This window comes from Acomys minous, assembly GCF_964271855.1.
Source record: "Acomys minous genome assembly, chromosome: 9".
NCBI lineage: Eukaryota > Metazoa > Chordata > Mammalia > Rodentia > Muridae > Acomys > Acomys minous.
Genome location: NC_140490.1, coordinates 27539608 through 27559440, shown reverse-complemented (window position 1 = coordinate 27559440; position 19833 = coordinate 27539608). Strand labels below are relative to the sequence as shown.

At 42.7% G+C, this 19833-nt stretch overlaps 1 protein-coding gene and 1 pseudogene across 3 annotated transcripts in view; one reads left to right on the top strand and one right to left on the bottom strand.

Annotated features, from left to right (window-relative positions):
- Positions 1 to 4924, top strand: part of NGLY1 (N-glycanase 1) — a 54314-nt gene extending 49390 nt beyond the window's left edge. For both annotated transcript variants that reach the window (XM_084795054.1, XM_084795053.1), the window contains exons 11-12: positions 3603 to 3780; positions 4124 to 4924. In XM_084795054.1, coding sequence (XP_084651180.1) covers positions 3603 to 3780; positions 4124 to 4299 — 354 coding nt within the window. In that variant the 3' untranslated portion in view covers positions 4300 to 4924. The remainder of the gene's footprint in view (positions 1 to 3602; positions 3781 to 4123) is intronic.
- A 5105-nt stretch (positions 4925 to 10029) lies between these two features.
- LOC311605051 (60 kDa heat shock protein, mitochondrial-like) lies at positions 10030 to 11728 on the bottom strand (annotated as a pseudogene). The gene is made up of 2 exons: positions 11229 to 11728; positions 10030 to 11052 (listed from the first exon to the last, which is right to left on the bottom strand). The product of its transcript is annotated as a 60 kDa heat shock protein, mitochondrial-like (transcript).
- Positions 11729 to 19833: the final 8105 nt, after the last annotated feature.

The window sequence follows — 19833 nt, the reverse complement described above, 5'->3', positions numbered from 1 at the left end:
TATGGTTTTAAAAGCTACTACCTTTAAGACTAAGAAAAAATTAAACGTATAACCAAGTAGTTCTTTCAAGGCATGTTCAGCAGGTTTTAAAACCTTTAGGATACACTAAACGCTGCAGTTGTGACCCAGACCCTCTCAGTAAATCAAGGTAGTTCTTAAAGTAATCTAGTAATTTGAAGTTAACTTGACTTTAAATGATTATGCTTTATGCTTGTAGTTTAGGGGAAATATAACTAATGAGCTCCAAAAATACTCTGGGTGTATTTAGAAATGTATTCCGAGACATAAAGGTCTTATTTCTTCTTCACTGCTTTCTCCTAGACCTACTTCTTTCCAGCTGTCTTTCTTCTGGTAGCCCCTTCATCGGACTTATCTGCCCTACATGACAGCCTTTAGTAGCCACTGCCTTAAAGGGGTGTTCAAGCTGTGACTGATCCTGAGATGGAGAGCCAGGAGTTTAAAACAATTGAGACCAATGACTCCCAAGGCACATGGTGCCATCACAGAGTCCCAGGTTCTCATAGGTAGCTATAAGAAGAATGTAAAATAGGAAACGTTGAGCACCAGAGAGGGTGTTGTAGTGAGATTGTCCTGACCTGGAGTGGAACACTCAACAGCTCCATACAACCAAGCTTATAAACAGAAAGCAATAGGTGACTGTAGGTGTCTAGGCTGGGGGAGGGAAGTTTGTTTTGAGGCAGGGTCTCACTGTATAGCTATGGTTGGCCTAAAACTTGCTGTGGAGATTCAACTGGCCTTAAATGCAGAGATCTGCCGGTCTCTGCCTCGTCCTTTTTTTTTTTTAAGGACTTATTATTTTTAAATTATGTGTCTGTGTCTAGGTAGGCAAGTAGAGGCGCCTGTGGCAGTGAGGCCAGAAAAGGGAGTCAGATCTACAGCTAGAGATGCAGGAGGTTGTGAGCCACCTCATGGCAGTGCCAAGAATGAAATTCAGGTCCTCTGTAAGAACAAGACAGTCTTTAATACCCGAGCCATCTCTCCAGCCCCTAAGACCATCTTCTTAGAGCAAGGCTGTTCAGTAGATACAGTATCTCTAATTTCTAACTCTGATAACATTTCAAAATAAAAAAAAAAAATAAGCAAAACTGTAAAAATAAAAATAATATAAAATTAAATTAAAAATTAAAAATGAGCCAGGTGTGGTGGCTCACACCCTTAATCCCAGCATTTAGGTGTCAGAGGCAGGTGCATCGCTGTGAGCTCGAGGCCAGCCTTGTCTACAAAGTGCAAAGTGACTCCAGGACAGCCAAGGCTACACAGAGAAACCTATCTTGAAAAACCAAAAAAAAAAAAAAAAAAAAAAAAAAAAGAAAGAAAGAAAGAAAGAAAGAAAGAAAGAAAGAAAAAATGAAAATACAAACATAAAAATGAAAAATTAATAAAATAATAGAAAATATTTTAAAATTTTAAAAAGATGAAAAACAAAATAATGAGTATTGTCCTCACTAGGGTTTCTATTGCTGTAATAAAACATTGCCAGGACAGCTTGGGGAGGAAAGGGTATTTTATCTTTCTTCTTTGTAGTCCATCTGAGGGAAGTCAGCAGGAACTCCAGAGCACCCATGGAGGGTGCTACTCACTAGCTTGTTCCTCACGGCTACTTCTGTCTGTTACACAACAAAGGACCACATGTCTGAGCACGGGCCCTCCCACACCATCTAATCAAGGCAATGACCTTCATGCATATATTTTCTAACCAGTTTGTTTTGTAGCTTTAGCTGAAAGTGTCCCACCCCCTTCTTAACAAATGAAATTATCTAGCATTCATATTTTTCATACAATGAACTTAAATTGCTAAAAAGTGAACTGCTTCTCTGCTTTTCAGGTGAGATATATTTAAGGCCAGAGCTATTTCTTGATACTTGATTTTTCTAGTGGGTTTCGTTTTTGTTTGTCTGTTTAACTAGCAGGTGCTGTGTTTGTATATGTCAGTTTCAGTCCTGTCATAGTTGTAACCACTGGTAGCCTGGACTATCTGGTTCTGAGACTGATTCTATAATTGAGTTTTGTATTCACCATACCCCAGTCATTCCTCATCTATAATGTGCCCTGAATGCAGCCTCATTTTCCAGACACTTTGTTGTAGAATAAATTTTTCATCATTAGCCACAGCTCTGTCGTATTTTTTTCTATAAACATACAATTTTAGTAACACTATCTCATCTTACACGCAGCAACATTTCCTACTGGTAAGTGTTGTTTTCAGCCCCTTGCATATTAATGTAAACCTTAAGTATGTTGTCGAATATGAACTAAGGGCTATAGAATCACATGTTTTTGTTTATATTCTACTGCCATTTGCAGTATTCAGGAAGGGTAATTTTCGCAATTAAGATTCCCTCTTCCCAAGTAGATCTAGGTTTTAATCAGTCTAGCAAAAACAAGTCCATACAAGAAAAATAGAGTGAGGAAGATGCCAGTAGTGGTTATTTTTACCTGATGATAGCGACTAGAATACAAAATAGTACATACAATAGGTAGTTCCATAGTATGTGTGTTTCATATGGTCCTTTCAGCCATTTGCCCCACATCTAAAGAGTGTCAGTTGTGTTTCTAAGTGAACCAGTCTAATTTGAATATCTGCCCATCTGTGTATATTATATAATTACTTTTAACTCACACACCCCAATCCAGTGCCCATACCCTAGTATCCCTTTGATGTGGTTTCCTTAGACAAAAACACAAGAGATAATTACATTGACGTAAGGAAAGTCTGGCCAGTTCAGGCATGATGAAATCTTGAAGGACCTTGGAAGTTGACAGATTTAAGGCAAGATTCTGATATCTGAGGCACATAATAGACTGGGGGAGTGGTACATAAGAACTCAAATCTGATGAGAGTGGTTCTAATGGAGCAGGGTTAGGCAGGGCAGGAACAGCCAATGTTATACTGCATGACCAGTGCAGTATACTAAGGAAGGGGTCTTTTTCAAACAGACATACAGAGGCATTGCAAGAGTACAGATAAGTGCATAACAGTGAGATTCCTATAGTCAGGCCAACTGAGGAGTCAGCCTACAGAGGACTCAGGTACATGGCTCAGGTTCATGACACACATGGAAAGCTTCCTGTGACAGCGATATACTGGAAACAGCCAGTAGACCCAAGTGCCTTGAGCTATGGCTGCTTTAAAGTGGGAGGGAGAGTGCACTGGAAAGGCAGCCTGTATGTTGCTTCTGCAGCCCTTAGTGGCGACTGAGCTGTGCCATGCCCACTGCTAGGCTGTGGCCACACCACAGGCAAGGATGAAAAGCCCAGCTGAAGAGGTGAGTGACGGGTGCCATTCTCTGGAAGGGCAGGTCATGTCCAGCATTGTTACTCTCAATGCTTGCCTTAAATAGTGAGCTTCTAAGCAGACTATAGTTTGGGGACATGCATTGTCATAACTTCCTATATACAAAAAGATGCCACAGGAAAAGTTACTAATGGAAAGAAAAATGATAGCAGTAAAAATCTTTTTAGTGGAGAAAATTTCATTTTTAATTACTGTTGGCTCAAGGTACCCTACAGTGATAAGACTCTTTAGTTTTTTACAGTTTGATTTCTTCTGAAATTTTCTCTCACTTGCCCTGACTTTCTAGGTGTATTTGGCCCGAAAAGAAGGATCATCTTTCGCTTACATTTCCTGGAAGTTTGAGTGTGGGTCAGCTGGCCTAAAAATAGATAATGTTTCCATCAGAACAAGTAGCCAAAGCTTTGAGAGTGGATCAGTGAGATGGAGACTGCGGTGTGATACAGCTCAAGTCAGCCTGCTGGGAGGTAGGTGCCAACCAGAGTGTTTATCAGGCAGTGCCTGTTGGCCTGCCACTTGTGGGCTGCATGCATTTAATTGACATGTACCAAAGAGTAGCACATATAACTGATAATATTTTATTTGATGTAATTTTGTATTGGGTTGATGAGGATGTGTGTGTGTGTGTGTGTGTGTGTGTGTGTGTGTGTGTTGAAACAAATATAGGAAGAAGATACGTGTATATATATATATATGTAATGTTTTTTAAGAGTTGATTTTCAGTCCTATAAGAAGTGCCTTTGAAATCTCTCTGTGCTTTTCAGATTACAAAAACTCAATTGTAAATTCTTTTTTTTTTCCCTCCAACAGATAAAAATCTTCGTTCCTATAATGATTTTTCTGGTGCCACAGAAGTTACATTGGAAGCAGAGTTAAGCAGAGGAGATGGAGGCGTTGCTTGGCAACATACCCAGCTGTTTAGACAAAGCTTAGATGACCATGGAGAAAATGGCTTGGAGATAATTATAAATTTCAGTGACCTCTGAAAGTCTGAACTTCAGGGAAAAGCTGGCCCTAATCAAGGACCTGCCATGGCCTACAAAAGTATATTAACTCAGTGTGTGTCTGGTTGGCAGTTCACCCTGTCCAACAGGTTTCTTTTACTGGATATACATCATGTAATCTTCATTAAAGTATATCTTCACAGTGTAGACCATAAGAGATTTTCAATTAAATACCCACTTCTTCCTGTGACTAGAATTTGGTACAAGATATTTGTAAAAGAAAATGATGGTATTCATGATTAAATGCTGTTCATGACTGATAAAATCTGGGGCTACTAGTTACTAAACATTTTCTGATTAGATTTTCCAAACATTCTTAATTTTGAAGAACTATCAAAGTCAGGTAGCTCTTGGGTTATATGATGCATGCAGAATTTTATTATTGTAAATATATGGACAGTTAAAAAAATAAAATGGATTATTTTGCTTTACACCTTTTCAGTGCTTACCTTGTCTAAAAACAGGCTTTCCTGGTGAACATTGAAAACTACATCAGTATACACCAGTTATGAAAACATTTATCACTAACAGCTTAAATTCAAAGATGCATTGCAAATTCTCTAATGTATGGGAACTTGGATGTTCTTTACCTTTGAGTTATAAGCTACCTCATTGAATAAAATATTCTTGGCTTTGAAACTATATTGTATGACAAAGTTAAGTGATAGGAATGAGATATGAAGCCGTTAAACAGAAGGTACATGTTTAGCATATGCCTTGATATACTGTAGAGTAGACCACTATAGTTTAAGTTGCATGGATCTGTTTCTAGCTACAGGACTTAATACCAAATCAATAAAAATCTTAGTCTTATAGAGTGAAAGAGTATGGGCATGGTGTCTCACGCCTTTAATCCCAGGACTCGGGAAGCAGAGGCAGGTGAATTGCTGTGAGTTCAAGGCCAAGACAGCCAAGGCTACACAGAGAAATCCTGTCTCGGCGGGGGCGGGTGGGGGAGTAAAAATTGTAATTAAACTTCATCTCTCCCATTGTATTTCTCTTTTTTCTTATAAATATCTTCTAGCATAACCATGTCTTTAAAAAAAAAAGATAAACTGAATAAAGTAGGATCAAGAAAGAATACAAAGCTATGCTTGGCTACATGAGACTCTGTCTCAAAAAATAATTTGCCTTGTTTAATCTTTAAGTAGTTTATGTATCTGAACTTGTTGCTATGTCTTGAATGTAATTTTCTGGAACTCTCAAATTATTTATAGTATTATTGAATTATTTGTAGACTTGGAATTATTTATAGTAGCCTAAATGGCCAAGCACCTAAAGCTGGAGAGACATCAGCTAACGGTGTGGTGAGATGATCAGCTCAGTTGGGACTCATTGGTCAACGGAGATTAAGGAAACCCCAAGGTTTACAGCACTTCTGTCAGAAACATGGTTCTAGACCTGTTGAAACAACTGTTTCTCCTTAATCTTTGGAGAGAACACATTCTAGTTTTCACTGGATCCTTAAATAGAAAATGAGGAGAAGGGGCAATTAGACATTTGGAGATTGAACCCAGGGCCTTGCATACCCTAGGGAAGTGCTTTAGATGTACCCGAGCTTCCAGATTTAAATGTCGTCCATGTGAATTTTTAAAGGTGTGGAGTGTCTAATAAATGCTAATAAACATTTTATTTAAAAGTTGAGGGTTGGTAGAGAAAACTGAGAAGATTCTCAATAGTATGTGAAGGTCCATAGTAAAATGTAAGGGAACTGGTAAACTATGTGAGTGAGATGGTAATAGGAGAGCCTCGCTGATAGCCAGGCACTCACAGCGCGCCACATAGAGAAGTTGAGTTCCCACCCGCAAACACCTCTGTGTGGCTGCAGAATGCCTGGGAGGCCCCGTTCCCTGCTTCTGATAGCTGAGCCACCTGCCCCCTGTGCTCGTTATTGTTCATGTCCTGTAAATCCAACGCCCAGTTCCAATGAAACAGCTTCTGCTGCTGTGTTGTTTAGTCTTGGTGCTTTGTTAAAGATGGTGTCCTCAAGGCCAGTAGGCTATCTGATGCTTTGATCAACTTACAAGGGAATATGTGCCTCTGAATGAGAGACACCCAGGGAACATTCTATAACTGTTTAAATTATCCAATATTTATACCAGTAAAGAAGGCGGGAGGCCCAAAGTAAGGTAAAAACCTGCCGGCTTAGCGAGGTAACTTTGATTTTTGAACTGTGTACAAAATATGCTTACAAGCCTGATTCTACAACTAAAAACTGGCTCTTTAGAAATCTCTATCAGTCATTCTAGCTAGCTAGTCTACCTTTCTCTTGAGCTCCTCCAAACCTGAGAGGGCTTTCTTTCCTAGAATTCTGTATTACCTGTGTTCTTCCAGAAGCTTCTCTGTTGTTCCTGCAAGCCCAAAGAGAAGATCTCTATATCTTACCCAGAGCTCCTCCAAAAAGGCTTTTCCAAGCCCAAAAGAGAGCTCTAGAGCTCTATCAAAGGGCCAATCACTTATAAAAAGAAATCTCCAGCTCCTCCCCGACACCCTTGGCAGGCTGAACCATGTCACCATGAGGGAGGGGAGCACTCCAAGCAAAGTGGGTAGGGGCTGAACCAATTCACTTTTATACTGGGGTAGGTGGGAGGACTTTACCTCGGGTCATAGAGCAAAGGCCACAAGACCTCATCCAAGCAACTTGCCTTAAAATAGGTAGGAACTTTCCATTCTTTAGCATTCTTATCTACAGAGGCTTTTAGAGGAACACTCAACTGCATCTCTTCAGAACACACCTAACTGCATCTGACAAATGCAGTATCTATTTAGGCTCTTATATCCTGCTAACAATTAGGTTTTCTATGAACAATCATCAAATATCCTGTAACAACATTCACCTTGTCATGGAATTTTGAGGTCCAGAAGATTAGCAATAATTTAGCTCAGACTTCTTTCTCATTTTCTCTCTCTCTCTCTCTCTCTCTCTCTCTCTCTCTCTCTCTCTCTCTCTCTCTCTCTCTCTCTACTCTCTCTCTCTCTCTCTCTCTCTCTCTCTCTCTCTCACACACATACACACACACACACACACACTCAAACCCTCAAGACCAAAAATGTTAAAGGACCTATCCAAACAGTTCAGTAAATGGCAGTACAGGCAAGATTCTGTCCCGTCCCCTTCTTCCTGAAGTGTAAGACTCAGGAGTTTGTGGGTACCATTTTATGGACCTTCTAGGATACTTTAACAGCAGTGTTCTCAGAACCAGTGACTATAAACTATTCCAGATTCTGAGGGTCTTTAATAGTAGAAGTTGTGATGTTATGATTTTATTTATGCTCTGAGAAAATTTCATAAACTAAGAGATTCTAGCATGCCTTCATTAAATACTTTTGAGAGAAATGAAGACTAAGCCAATACAAATTGCAGCTGATTTATTACACATAGATGTTTCCCCTAGATTTGCCAAAACTGCTTTATTTTAACAACATTAGATGGTAGTTAGTGTCTTATCCCCAATTTATAGATCTCAAACTAAAAAGCTAAGTAGAAGCTCAATTGCTCAACAAGTGTCAATCTTAACTATTTTGATTTATTCTGTCCTCCCAAGCCTTTGTTTTGAGATAGTGTCTCTGTAGCCCACACTGGCCTCAAACTTAGGACAGTTCTCCTGCTTCAGCCTCCCAAGTGCTAGGATTACAGGAAGAACCACCACACCTGGCCTCTTAGTTTTCTCAAGACATTTAGAAATCTGCAAAGTTTAATTAACAGGAAATTCTTAAGTAAGCCGGAAGGAGTTCAGGAAAGCTAAACAACTCTGGAAGGCCTAGCAAGACGTCACTGAAATACACCATAGGTTGCTACTCAAGCTAGCTTATCAGTTTTCAAATGTTTACATTATTAAAGTTATTTTAGCTAAAAAAATAAACAGTGTGGTCCTGGAAATAAAAAATGCAGCCTTCACCCCCAGCTCTACAACACTGTTTTCAAAAGTGAGGGGCAAGGTTCCTGGTGTGCTGTTCTCAGGGCTTTCTGTGGGCTGTCAGCATGTTCACATACATCACTTTTCTCTATTGAAAATGCATGTGCAGCCTCTTTCTGCCAGCTTTCTTAGCACGGTTATAGAAATCTGTCTATTTCCAATCATTAATCTCATTTTACAGCATAGTATTTTGTGATTTATACATGTCCCTTTATTTACAGATTTTTGTTTTCCCTCATTTTATTGCTACTATTACTATGTAGAATGTATATCTCACATGGAATATGTGCAAAGATATATGTGTTTAATATTTTGGTGGCTACACACTTAGCAGTGGTGTTGAAGGAAAGCTGGGTCTTCCCCTTTTTTGCAAAAGCTAACTTGCAGCAATGGCAGCCAGCCAGTGTTCCGGCCTCCTCAGTCCCGTGCTCTGTTTTGTTCCCCTTCCATACAAAATTAGAGCTGGCTCTTGTATCCAGTCAGCTGATGGAAGTATGCTTGTGGCCTTCTGAGGTTTGTCATTAAAGGCCTTCGCTGTCTTCAATTGCCAACTCTGGAAAAGTTCATCTCTGTGACACTGGGAGCATCTAGCCATCTTAAGAAAAGGAGAGGAAGCCCCACCCCAATAGCTAGCACCAACTGGCCATTTCAGAGTGGCTGTGAGATTTCAGCTTCCCCAAAGCATGCTGCCCAGGTCCGAGCTGCCTCACCCAGGACCAGGACTGCTGTGTCCCTACCATGTGCCAGAGCCTCCAGAATCAGTGGCTTAAGGCACATGGAACAATTTTGTTGTGCAGCAAGAGATAACTAAAATAGCAGTGCTATGTTTTTGATTCTGGAGTATGAAAAAAGTCTAGTTTTAATTTAAATTTCCACCTTGCCTCATGAGGTTGTTTGCAGATGCTACTCACTGCAGCAGCACTTTCACACTCCATTCTCCTTAGCTAGTTTTCCTTTCTCTTTAATTTCCTGTTGACGAGTGTTTCTTAATAAGATTGCAGGCTAATATTAAGAGTCCATTCAGATTCTTGGGTGCGCACACCTACACCTTCGCCTCTTCCGTCTGTTGCATGAGTTCGTTGCTTGGATGTTTGTGTTTAACGTCTGGCCCCTCACAGTTGCTTTCTTGCTTGTCCTCCTGTCACCTGGTAATGGCAATGCCTTCTCTGCCCTTGAAAGTACAAATCGGAGCTCTTCTTGCAGAGTGAGCTCTCTCTGCATCTCAGTGCCTTGTCCATCACAGTTCTCCCACGTTACTGGTTTTTCATTAAATGTTTGCTATATTTGTGGTTAGGGAGCAACCTGACCATATTAGTAACTAGCTGGGGTGTCACAGCTCATTCTGTAGACTTCCTCAGACCCCGCCCCCAGTGGGGGACATGGCCTTCAGCTTGAGCTTTGTCACAGGCAAATGCCACTAGCAGTAAGTGGGCAGAGGCCACTTGGAAGACCCCCTGCCTCACCGGTGAAGGTTCATTTTCTCTAGGATGTTCCTTCTTTCCCTGGAGTAGCTTTTTCTTACATAAAACATTTACATAGTTGCAAAATGTTCCAGCTGAATGCTGAGAAACTTGCTTCTACCCATGCCTTCTCACCGCCCCACCTTCCTGGGTAGCCATGTGTGTTCCGATGTATTTCTCCCATTTTTCTCCTTTTTTTTGAAAAGGTAAGCAAAACCCACCTCTCTTCCCAATTGACTATTATAAACTACTGTAAGAGCTTCACCTTACCTTTCTGTTCTGTTTTGTTGGGGTTTGAGACAGGATCTCAATAGTAGCCCAGGCTAGCCTTGAATTCTGGACCCTTCTGCTTAAGCTTCAGATGTTTCAGGATCTTACTTTTGTAGATCTGTGCCACCACTTCCAACTTCATATCTCCCCCTCCCCCGAACTTTCTATTAAAGATATTTTTCCTCTTTTCTAGCATGGTCAATGATTCCCTTTTCTCACCATGTTCCCAGAATCTCCGAGCAGAGCATCACAACCAACCTCTGAGGAACTCTGCAGAATTTTCTCAACTATCTAAGATCCTCCAACGTCCGCATGCTTAGAAATAGTCACTGTGGGAATTTTGAGTGCTCTTTTAATCATTTCTACACCTATTTTCTGATCTTCATTAGCAGGCTTTAATGAATCCAAGGCATCACTTGTCCCTCCAGCCTTCAGCAGGGATACTCCATCTGAAAGTTTAACAAGTTGCTCATTCAGCTTTTCCTTTTCACATTCATTGGTTGTGATCTCTACCGGCTCCATGATTTCTTGGATACATTTTTCAATTTGAGCTTTGTGGCCTTTTCTTTTTAAAAGGATGGCCTCGTCTTTGGTGACAATGACCTCTCCAACTTTTCCTAAGTCAGGAGCTTTAACATCTTCAAGATTTAGATTCAAGCACTCTTCTCCAAAATCTGCAGCACCAGTAGCACAAAGCATGTTAAGCTGATTCTTCCTATTGTCCCCAAACCCTGGAGCTTTGACTGCTACAACCTCAAGACCAACCTTTAGCCTGTTCAAAACCAGTGTGCTTAGAGCTTCTCCGTCAACATCTTCAGCAATTACGACCAATGGCTTCCAGTGAGCACTGATAACCTCAAGAGCAGGTACAATGGACTGGACACTAGAAATTTTCTTTTCACTCAACAGAACATAGACATCTTGGAATTCACAGTTTTGGCCCTTTAATGAATTAATAAAATATGGGTAAATATATCTTCTGTCAATTTCATGCTTTCAATAATTTCTAATTCATCATTAAGGGTTTTTATATCCTTCACTGTGATGACACCCTTTCTTCCAACCTTTGTCATTGCATCAGAAGTGATGTTTCCAAGTGGTGGTGGTACAAGCCTGTGATCCCAGACCTCAGAGAGGCAGAGACAAGTGGATCTTTGTGAGTTCAAGGCCAGCCTGGTCTACAAGGCAAGTCCAGGACCTCCAAGACTACACAGAGAAACCCTATCTTGAAAAAACAAAACAAAAATGGATATTTAGAAATAATGTTTCCAATGTCTTTGTCTCCATATGCAGAAATTGTAGCAACCTGAGAAATTTCTTCAGAGATTATCACAGGTTTAGATGCTTTTTAAGTTCAGCAATTACAGCATCAGTAGTCAACATCACACACCTCTGGATTTCCACTGGATCAACCGGTTTTGCTGATTTTGTCAAAGCCCTTCTTGGAAATAACGTGACAGAATAACAGCAGTGGTAGTCCCATCCCCCACCTCTTCATTTGTGTTATTGGAAACATCCTGAGCAAGTTTAGCTACAATAGTTTTGTACTTATCCTTTTTTGTACTTATTGACTTTGCAACAATGACACCATCTTTTGTTACTTTGGGACTTCCCCAGCTCTGTTCCCTTTGGCCCCACTGTAACAGCTACAGCAATGACCCTGAATTAAGCATCCGCACCAAATTTTACATCTTTGACTAGGCCCCCAGTGAGATGCGTAGTCAGTGCCCAGGACACCAGTCTCATCTGGCAAAGGACTTTGGGTAGTTAAAGTATTTTCGGCAGGGTGGCCGCCGGGGAGCGCATGCTGCAAGGCAGGCTGTCAGCACCGAGTGAGAGGTAACTATATTCTTAAATATTCTGATTCCATGGGGATAAAATGTGAAAACCAACGCTCAACCAATGCATTTCACATTTTTTTAATCATTGATTTTTTTCGGGGGGGAGGGTATAGTTCCATATAAAAGTTACCTGGTTAGGAGTGTTCCGCCCTACAGGGATGCTCACGGTGTATGAATGCGTTTATATTTCACCCATTTAATAGAATTAAAATACAAGTTGCTTAAAGCAAGATTGACGTACTGAGTAGCTTGCAAAGAGGCAACTATCCTTGACACGGCAGGCGCTTAGGATCCATGAAGAGGTTGCTTAAGCTTCTGGCCGTCATTATGCTTATCAGCACAAAAATGCAGGCTGTGCGTTAATGCCTTCTCTTCCTTCAATCGTTCACGAAGCAAACGCACTCAGTTTTTGTTGCTGTCTTTGAATTCAAACTATGAGCGGCTGAGAATGTTTTGAAAAGAATATTGCCATGGCACTGCGGGAAACCACCTCTGCTGAGCTGGCCAGCCCTCTAGAGCACTCTTAATTTAAAAAATAAATAATAAATCATAATTAAGAGCTGGCCATGGTGACACATACTTGTAATACCAGTACTCAGGAACTTAGGAGGCTGAAAGAGGACTCAGAGGTCTGGGCTGGTCTAGCTACATAGAAAAATCTTATTTTTAAAAAGGAGGGGAAATTGGGGGCTGGGGGGATGGGAAGGTCCTGCACCTTGATTCTTTTTTACCAACTCGATGTGATTTTCGAGAACACCACACTCATGGTGGATTCCATCCTCTCTGTAACGTGTGCTCAGGAAGATGGTACTTTCTAAGTGCTGAAGACATTCCTACAAGGAAAGGAACTTAGTGGGGAGGGAACAGCGCAGCCTGGAAGCTATGAAGAACAGCGTGCTGCCAGCTGCCCTGAAATACCACCAAGAACCGGATGGTGTGTGTGACTGCAGTGAGCTTACAATTTGGAAACTACTGAGGCTTCAGGGAAGTGAATGTTTGGAAACAAGGGCATTTTTTTCTCATACCAAATTCCTGGGCGCAGAGACCCTGTCATCTGAAATGGTGTGATATCCCTTGCAGATGTAAAAAAAATGACTTAAAAAAACAAACAGGGCCTTTGATCTCCTCTCAATAAACCCAGCCATCGAGGATCTCACACTTGTTGTAAACTCACATTTGAAACAGATTAAATGCTGAAGGGGAACGGTGAGCTCCATAACACGAATCACAAGGCAGTGTGGTCCAGAACATTCTGGCTGAGGAAATGAAGCAACACTTTTGCTTGGATTTAGTCCACACCATGGCACTGACTGTGGAGCTCCTGGCCTCCCCAGCATTTCCTTCAAAAAAAAAAAAACAAAAAAAACGTTGCCTTCTGAAACTACCAAGTAGCACAGGAGCTGCCCAAAGACTCAGCGAGAGCCTAACATGGGCCTTCCTTCAGAGGTGGGGATGGGTGTTCCAGGGGGCGAGGCAGGAGGTTGCTATGTAGCCTTGTCTGCCCTGACACAATTCTCCTGCCTCAGCCATAAAACCATTGGGATTATGGGTGTATGCTGCTGTGTCCTTCTCTAAACACCAGACTTCTGCTCTCCAGATAGGTGGGTTCAAGGAACTGAGCCCCTGATAGATCAGCACCCTAACGCGTTCTCCCTCCATGATCCATAGAACCCAGTGGTGCTGGGTCTTCACAGACCAGAACAAAGGATTCCTCAAACTCTTCACAGGATTTTTAAGGGTTTTGTTATTTATGGAAGCTTCATTTTGCTTTATGAGTGTAGGTTAATTATTTTTCCCCAATGGAATGCAGAGTTGTGCTGAAGCCTTGTTTTCTGTTAAAAGTCCAGTTTCTATTTCACTTGTTGCAAAATGAGATGCGTCCAGAGGAAATTATACTTCTGTTTGTGAAACAATTCCTTCTGTGAACTGTTGGCGGATGTTTTACAATGGGAATGCGTAAACAGAGTCGGGAAGAAAAGAGAATACAAAGTGTGCACCCGCGTGCTGGGATTAAAGGTTTGCACCGCCACCAACCAACATGGTGTATATTCTAACTCTAGGGTTAGTGTCAAGTTGCCCACATGACAAGTACCGAGGAAGATGTGGGAAGCCAGCTTCTGCTTCGAAGCTATTTAAGACACGCTTGATTCTTTAGAGCTGGGGTTGACTATTTTGGCTTATAAGCTAAGTGTAACATTTTTCTCACTGTGCTAGAGTGGCACTGTTTGTATATAAACTCCCATTGTGTTGTTGTGACACTGGAGACTAATTATATGTGTAGATGACTGCAAGCCAAATTCAACTTGCTTCTCAAGGGTTCTGCCTCCAGCCAGCGTGATGATCCTAGACAGCTCTCACTCTTTGGTACAAGACAATACCTGTGGTGGAATCTGCCAAGGCCTCCCAGTAGCCACAGAACAAGTTTTTCATGCCCTAGTGTGATCAGTAGAACGAGCGAGGCAATTGCTGATGCCAGCATTTCTAATGCCTGGCAGTGGGAACTACCTTTTAAAGACATTTTTAAAAATTATTTATTTATTTATTTATTTATTTATTTATTTATTTGGTTTTTTGAGACAGGGTTTCTCTGTGTAGCTTCGGCTGTCCAGGACTCGCTTTGTAGACCAGGCTGGCCTCGAACTCACAGCATGCGCCACCACTGCCCGGCTTTAAAGACATTTTAAATGGAACCCAGTTTGGTGTCAAACTTTACCAGGTAGCCCAGACTGGCCTCAAAGTCAGTCCTCTTGCCTCAGCCTTACAGGTGCTGGAGTTAGAGGTTTGTGCCACCATGCCTGGCCTGGCTTATGTTTAAAATCTTTTGAGGATTATCTTTTGCATAGCAAGTGCTATCTTCTGCATAATCTCTTTTGCTTTATTTTATTCTTCTCAGGGCTGCTCTTTGACTTGGAGAATGTCAGAAGCTTGTGTCTACTGTTCATCTGACTCAGTTTGTACCAAATAATGAAGAACAGTAAGTGTGGTCATTCGAGGCAGGATCAGCAGCAGTTTTTGGAGGATTGCCTCTCATGGTGGGGATTCCTTATTCTAAATTACTTAGAACCTTACATGGTGGTTACATGCCTTTAATTCCAGCACCCAGAAGAGGCAGGAGGATTGCTACAAGTTTTAGGCTGGCCCAGACTCTGTGTGTGTGTGTGTGTGTGTGTGTGTGTGTGTGTGTGTGTGTGCGCGTGTGTGTGTGTGTGTACATACTATGTGTATATATACACACATTGGCTCAAAAGGGTTTTGGAGATGGAGCAATGGTTCAGTGGTTAAGAGCACTGACTGTTCTTTTAGAGACCCTGTGTTCCCGTGTTCCCAGCAGCTATAGAAGGCTCACAATTGTCTATAACTCCAGTTCAAAGGGCTCCCGTGTGCTCTTATGGCCTCTGAAAGCACTGCATACATGTGGTACACTGGAATACAGGCAGGCAAAATGCACATATTTTTTTTTCTAAAAAAGAAAACAATGAGTAGTTCTGACATTCATGACCACGTACCCTAATTTGTTAGTAGTATCTTTGTTTCATAAGTCTGTTTTCAGCGGGACAAAAGAGATGGATGAGCGGTTAAAAGCACTTGCTGCTCTTTCATAAGACCCATGTTCCTAGGACCCATGGTGGTTACCCCTCAAAAAAAAAAGTTGGAAGATGCAGATCTGGTTTAAAAGCTGGTTCTATTATGTCCTAGCTGGCTTGAGTCCCTCCCCCATTTAATGTCTGTGTTTGCATATGTAGAAAATGGATAATATAGTCATTGTTGGGTTGTTATGAAGATTAAGTATAAGATAAAATCACAGGGCTTGCTATACCCAAAGCATTCAGGCAGTCACCGGTAAAACTGTAGTCGTTAGCACACTTAAAACTAGAAATAAAAGTTGCTATGTTACCAACTAAGATGAAGTGTTGTGGAGCAGCATAGAAAAGCTATCTTATTATAAATGGAGAGCAAAAAATTGAATGCTCAATTCTTAGAAATCAATTGAGTTCAAAAGTATCATAATGAAATTAGCTTTGAGTTATGAGGAAAATGTTTTCACAAGCTAGAGAAACTTTTGGCTTGGGGTTTTGTTGAGATAGAGCCTGTGATGGTTGATGTTAATTGTCTTCTTGATAAAAATCTATAATCACCAGGCAGATGTGCACGTGTGGGGCTCTCTTGAGGACGCTGATGTGGGAAGAGCTGCCCACTGTGAGTGCCACCATTCCTCGGCTGGAGAAAGGAACGTTGCAGACTCCTGGTTGGTTAAGTAGAGAAAGGGGCTGAGCAGTAGCTCTCTGCTTCCTGGTTGGGGATGCACGTGACTGCCTGTTTCAAACTCCTGCTGCCTTGACTTCCCAGTCAGCCAGAACTACACCCTTGAACCGTGAGCTAAGGTAAACCCTTTCTCCCGTGAGTGACTTTTGCCACAACAGTTTATCACAGGACTGGGATAAGAAGTTAAGAGAGGGTCTCACTCTGTAGCTTAAGGTTGGCATTGAACTCTTGGCAATCCTGCTGCCTCAGCCTCAATGGGTGGGAAGACTGTTGCCATGTGCCACTATGTCCTCCTGGAGAAGCTTTTTGGTCAGAAGAAAAACCTTAAGGATAATGATGCTGCTTTGACACTGACAGTTTGACACCTGTAAAATTAAAAATAGGGGCTTTTCTATACCTGCTCTAGCTCCCAAATAATGCCACAGAGACCTGATTATTAGTAAGCTTCAAGCACTATAGCTGGGTGGATTCTCAGCTCTTCTAACCCAACTATTGACCTGGCCTCCTTCCCAGTCATGTGCCCTGTTACCCGCCAGCTTACTCTTGCCCTGGATGTTGCTGCTCCATCTTTGTCCACATGGCAACTTCTCTCCTTTATGGCAACCTCTCTTGGCAACCTTCTCATGATATGGCAACTCTTTCTCTCTCCTGGTGGCCTCCTCCTTCTCTCTTCTCTCTTTCCTTCCACCTGGGACCCTCCTCCTGGGATTGTAAGTCCCATCTCAACTGTCCTGCCCAACTATAGGCTGTTCAGCTCTTTATTAATGAATCAGAGCTGATAGAGAACAATTTTTATATGACATTGAGACAGGAGATGCTTTAGCAATAATGACAGTGCCCGCATCAAGACTGCAACCAGATCTCTAGGTACAGAGACCCGCATTTGAATACTCTTGTGCACAAAACCATCCCTCAACAGACAGCTGCCCAGAAGTTGAACAATCGAAGCAAAAGCTGCCCTAACTTCTTCAGAACACTCTAGACGGGCCTTCTCTTGGGGCTCGTGTCTGATAAGCAGATGGGGAAGCCAAGGCACAAGCTGATTTACATGCTTGGTGTTGCCTGATAGGCTCACAGCAGGATGGAAAGTGAAATCAGTTTAGTTATGGGACCATCTGCTGAGTGCAAACCAATCCTGGGGCCTGAAGATATGCAGAAGGCCACCATCCCCACCTGCCAGCGCCATCCACAGTCAGTGCCTCTGTGTGAGGATTTCAGATGTCCTCTTTGCTGTGCCAACGGGGAATGGGCAGAGCTGTTGTTGCCCCGCTGTGCCAGGCAAAAGGCATTCAGTTGCTCTCTATCATTCAGCAAGAAGCCTCTTGTGGAGGGCAATGGGTTCTCGTCTTGCCCACTAGGACCTCCCAGAAGTTTCGAGATCCAGAAGGATTTTCTTTGACACCAACGCAGAGTGGCCTCTGAGGGTTCCCCAAAAAGTTGAGTTTACTCACACAGACATTTTGTTTGATGGCATCATAGTTGGTGGCTGACAAGAACACTGTCACCCTTGTTTCCTTCCTTAGTAGTGTGCCCTACACTAAAAGCATCTTGCCAGGGTTCAGGGATAGTCTACAGCGATTTTTCTCTTGTGTGAGAGTCCACAAAATAAGCTTTGCAGCCTGGGTCTGGAAGGTCCCAGCAGGGGAAACAACGCACAGACAAGAAAGGCATCACAAGTGCTAACAGTGGATGCTAGGGCACGGCAGATTCAGAGAGCTGTTTTCACTCCTTACACTAGCCATTGGCCAGTCTCTCCCCGGCTGACCTGATCTAACTTTGTGACTCCCCTTTTGGAATGTAGTAGCTCAGACCACTAGTTTTCACCAACCCAAAAGATTAGGATACCATCAGAGAGCATCCGAAACCCACTGCTTCCCTGTAACCTCTGGCTCCATAGTCCCATAAATGTGCTTGAAAAGAAACTTGATTTATGACTTTGATTTGTTCTGTCACAATGAAACCTTTATGAATCCGTTTCTGTGGACTGGAAGTTTTTGGGGGGTCACCCGGGTGACCAGGACATAGTCACTCATACCTGGCTCCAGAATAAACTCTCTCCTTCTCTGTGAGCTGAGAGCTGTTTTACATTGACAGTGTGAAGTGGTGCTTAGCGTTTAGGGGCAGGAAGCACAGCGTCACTTTTCATTTTTACAGCATTCACGGTGCTTTAAGAACAGAGTGATGAGGCTTAAGTTGGACAGGAAACCTTAGTACTCTGGAAGCTGAGGCAGGAAGATTGCAACAATCTCAAGGCCAGGCTGGACTACAATGTGAGGCTTTATTGGTGGGGGGGGGGGGGCGGTAAGAAGAGGGAAGAGGAGGGGGAGGGAAAGAGGAGCAAAGAGAATACAGCCTATGAATCTATAAAATGAAGCCGAGGCTTTAAAAACCCACATCATGAATGAGTTTTATTACTTTTCTTCAAACCTTAATAAATTACTGGGTTTCTCTCCCAATAGCCAAACAACTAATAGCTTTGTCGAACAGCGTTCTCTTCTCTCCAAAAGGAAATTCTAATTAACTGGAGCAGTTCATTCAAACTCAGGGATTTACAGAAGGGGCTGTGCTCCATTGGTCTTAGTTTTCTGACGTCCTTTGTTAGCCTCATAAAAACTCGCTTGGATATGAATCTTCCCGGAGCTCAGTTCCGCTCTGTTTTGCATTCCTGCCTGTCCCTGGGGAGTGCTCCAGCTTGGCTCTGGTCTGGCGTCTGGCGTGCAGCTGGAAGAGGAATGTGGCTCGCGGGAGGAGGGGCTTGTCTGCTTGTTGCAGCTGTTTGAAGTCTGTGTCCCACACTATCTAGGGTTTTGTATGACTCTTAGGTTTAATGCGTCGCTTAGTAAGTTCTCAAGGGAGTCCATCGAAGCTGGACTCGTTTAGAGCTTATTTTGTTCAGACAGAGCCCTAAAGACAACCTATTTCAGGAATACTTTCCACTGTTTTCTTCCCCCATTGTTTTCCGGAGGCCTCGCCTCCGATTGGAGTTTTAGTTAAAGGATGTATGCTTCCGTCTTCGTTAATGCATCTACCACGCAGCTTCCGTGTCGCCCCAGAGGCAGAAGCTGGAGCTCCTCGCTGGGTTTACAGAGGAAGCTGCATTTTGAATGGCACGCGTATAGGACCTGTTACCACACCACGGTTTTCTTGATTTTTTTTTTCCAAGCCACACAGCCCAGCCATGGCTTGGCTTCCTCTCCTCAGCCTGGACTCACAAATCTTCTAGGGTCCCTTGGCCCTATGCTGCCTGCCAGTCTGTCACTCGGTTGCTGGTTGAAAGCAGGGTGAGGCCTCGCTCCCGTACGTCTGCTTTCCTCTGTTAGCTGGAAGCCCTTTCTTTGCTTGAGTTCCACACTGCCCCCTCCCCACCTCATCAATCCCTGCCATGAATTCCCGATCAAGCTCCTCCCATTTAATGGAATCCCGCCTGCCGTGCCGTTGCCCCAGAGTAAAATTCGTCTAGTCTTTTCTCAAGTCTCTGTTTCCTTGTACAGACAGGAACCCAGGAGCCTTGCTGCTGGAACTCAAAAGGGAAGAACTGGCAGTCTCAAGCATCTTCCTAGCGTCCAAGTTTCCTAATGCCCAGAGCCGCAAAGGTTCCAAGAGGCATCCCTGTGCCTTGTGCTTTGGCCAGCAGCTTCTTCCCCTCCCCAGCGGGATGCACAAAGTAAGGTTTCAGGATGGAACACGTTCCTTCGTTATTAGGCAATATTAAGATTCCAGCCAACGGCCCTGGATAAACAGAGTTCTTCAGGTAGATAATGCCTG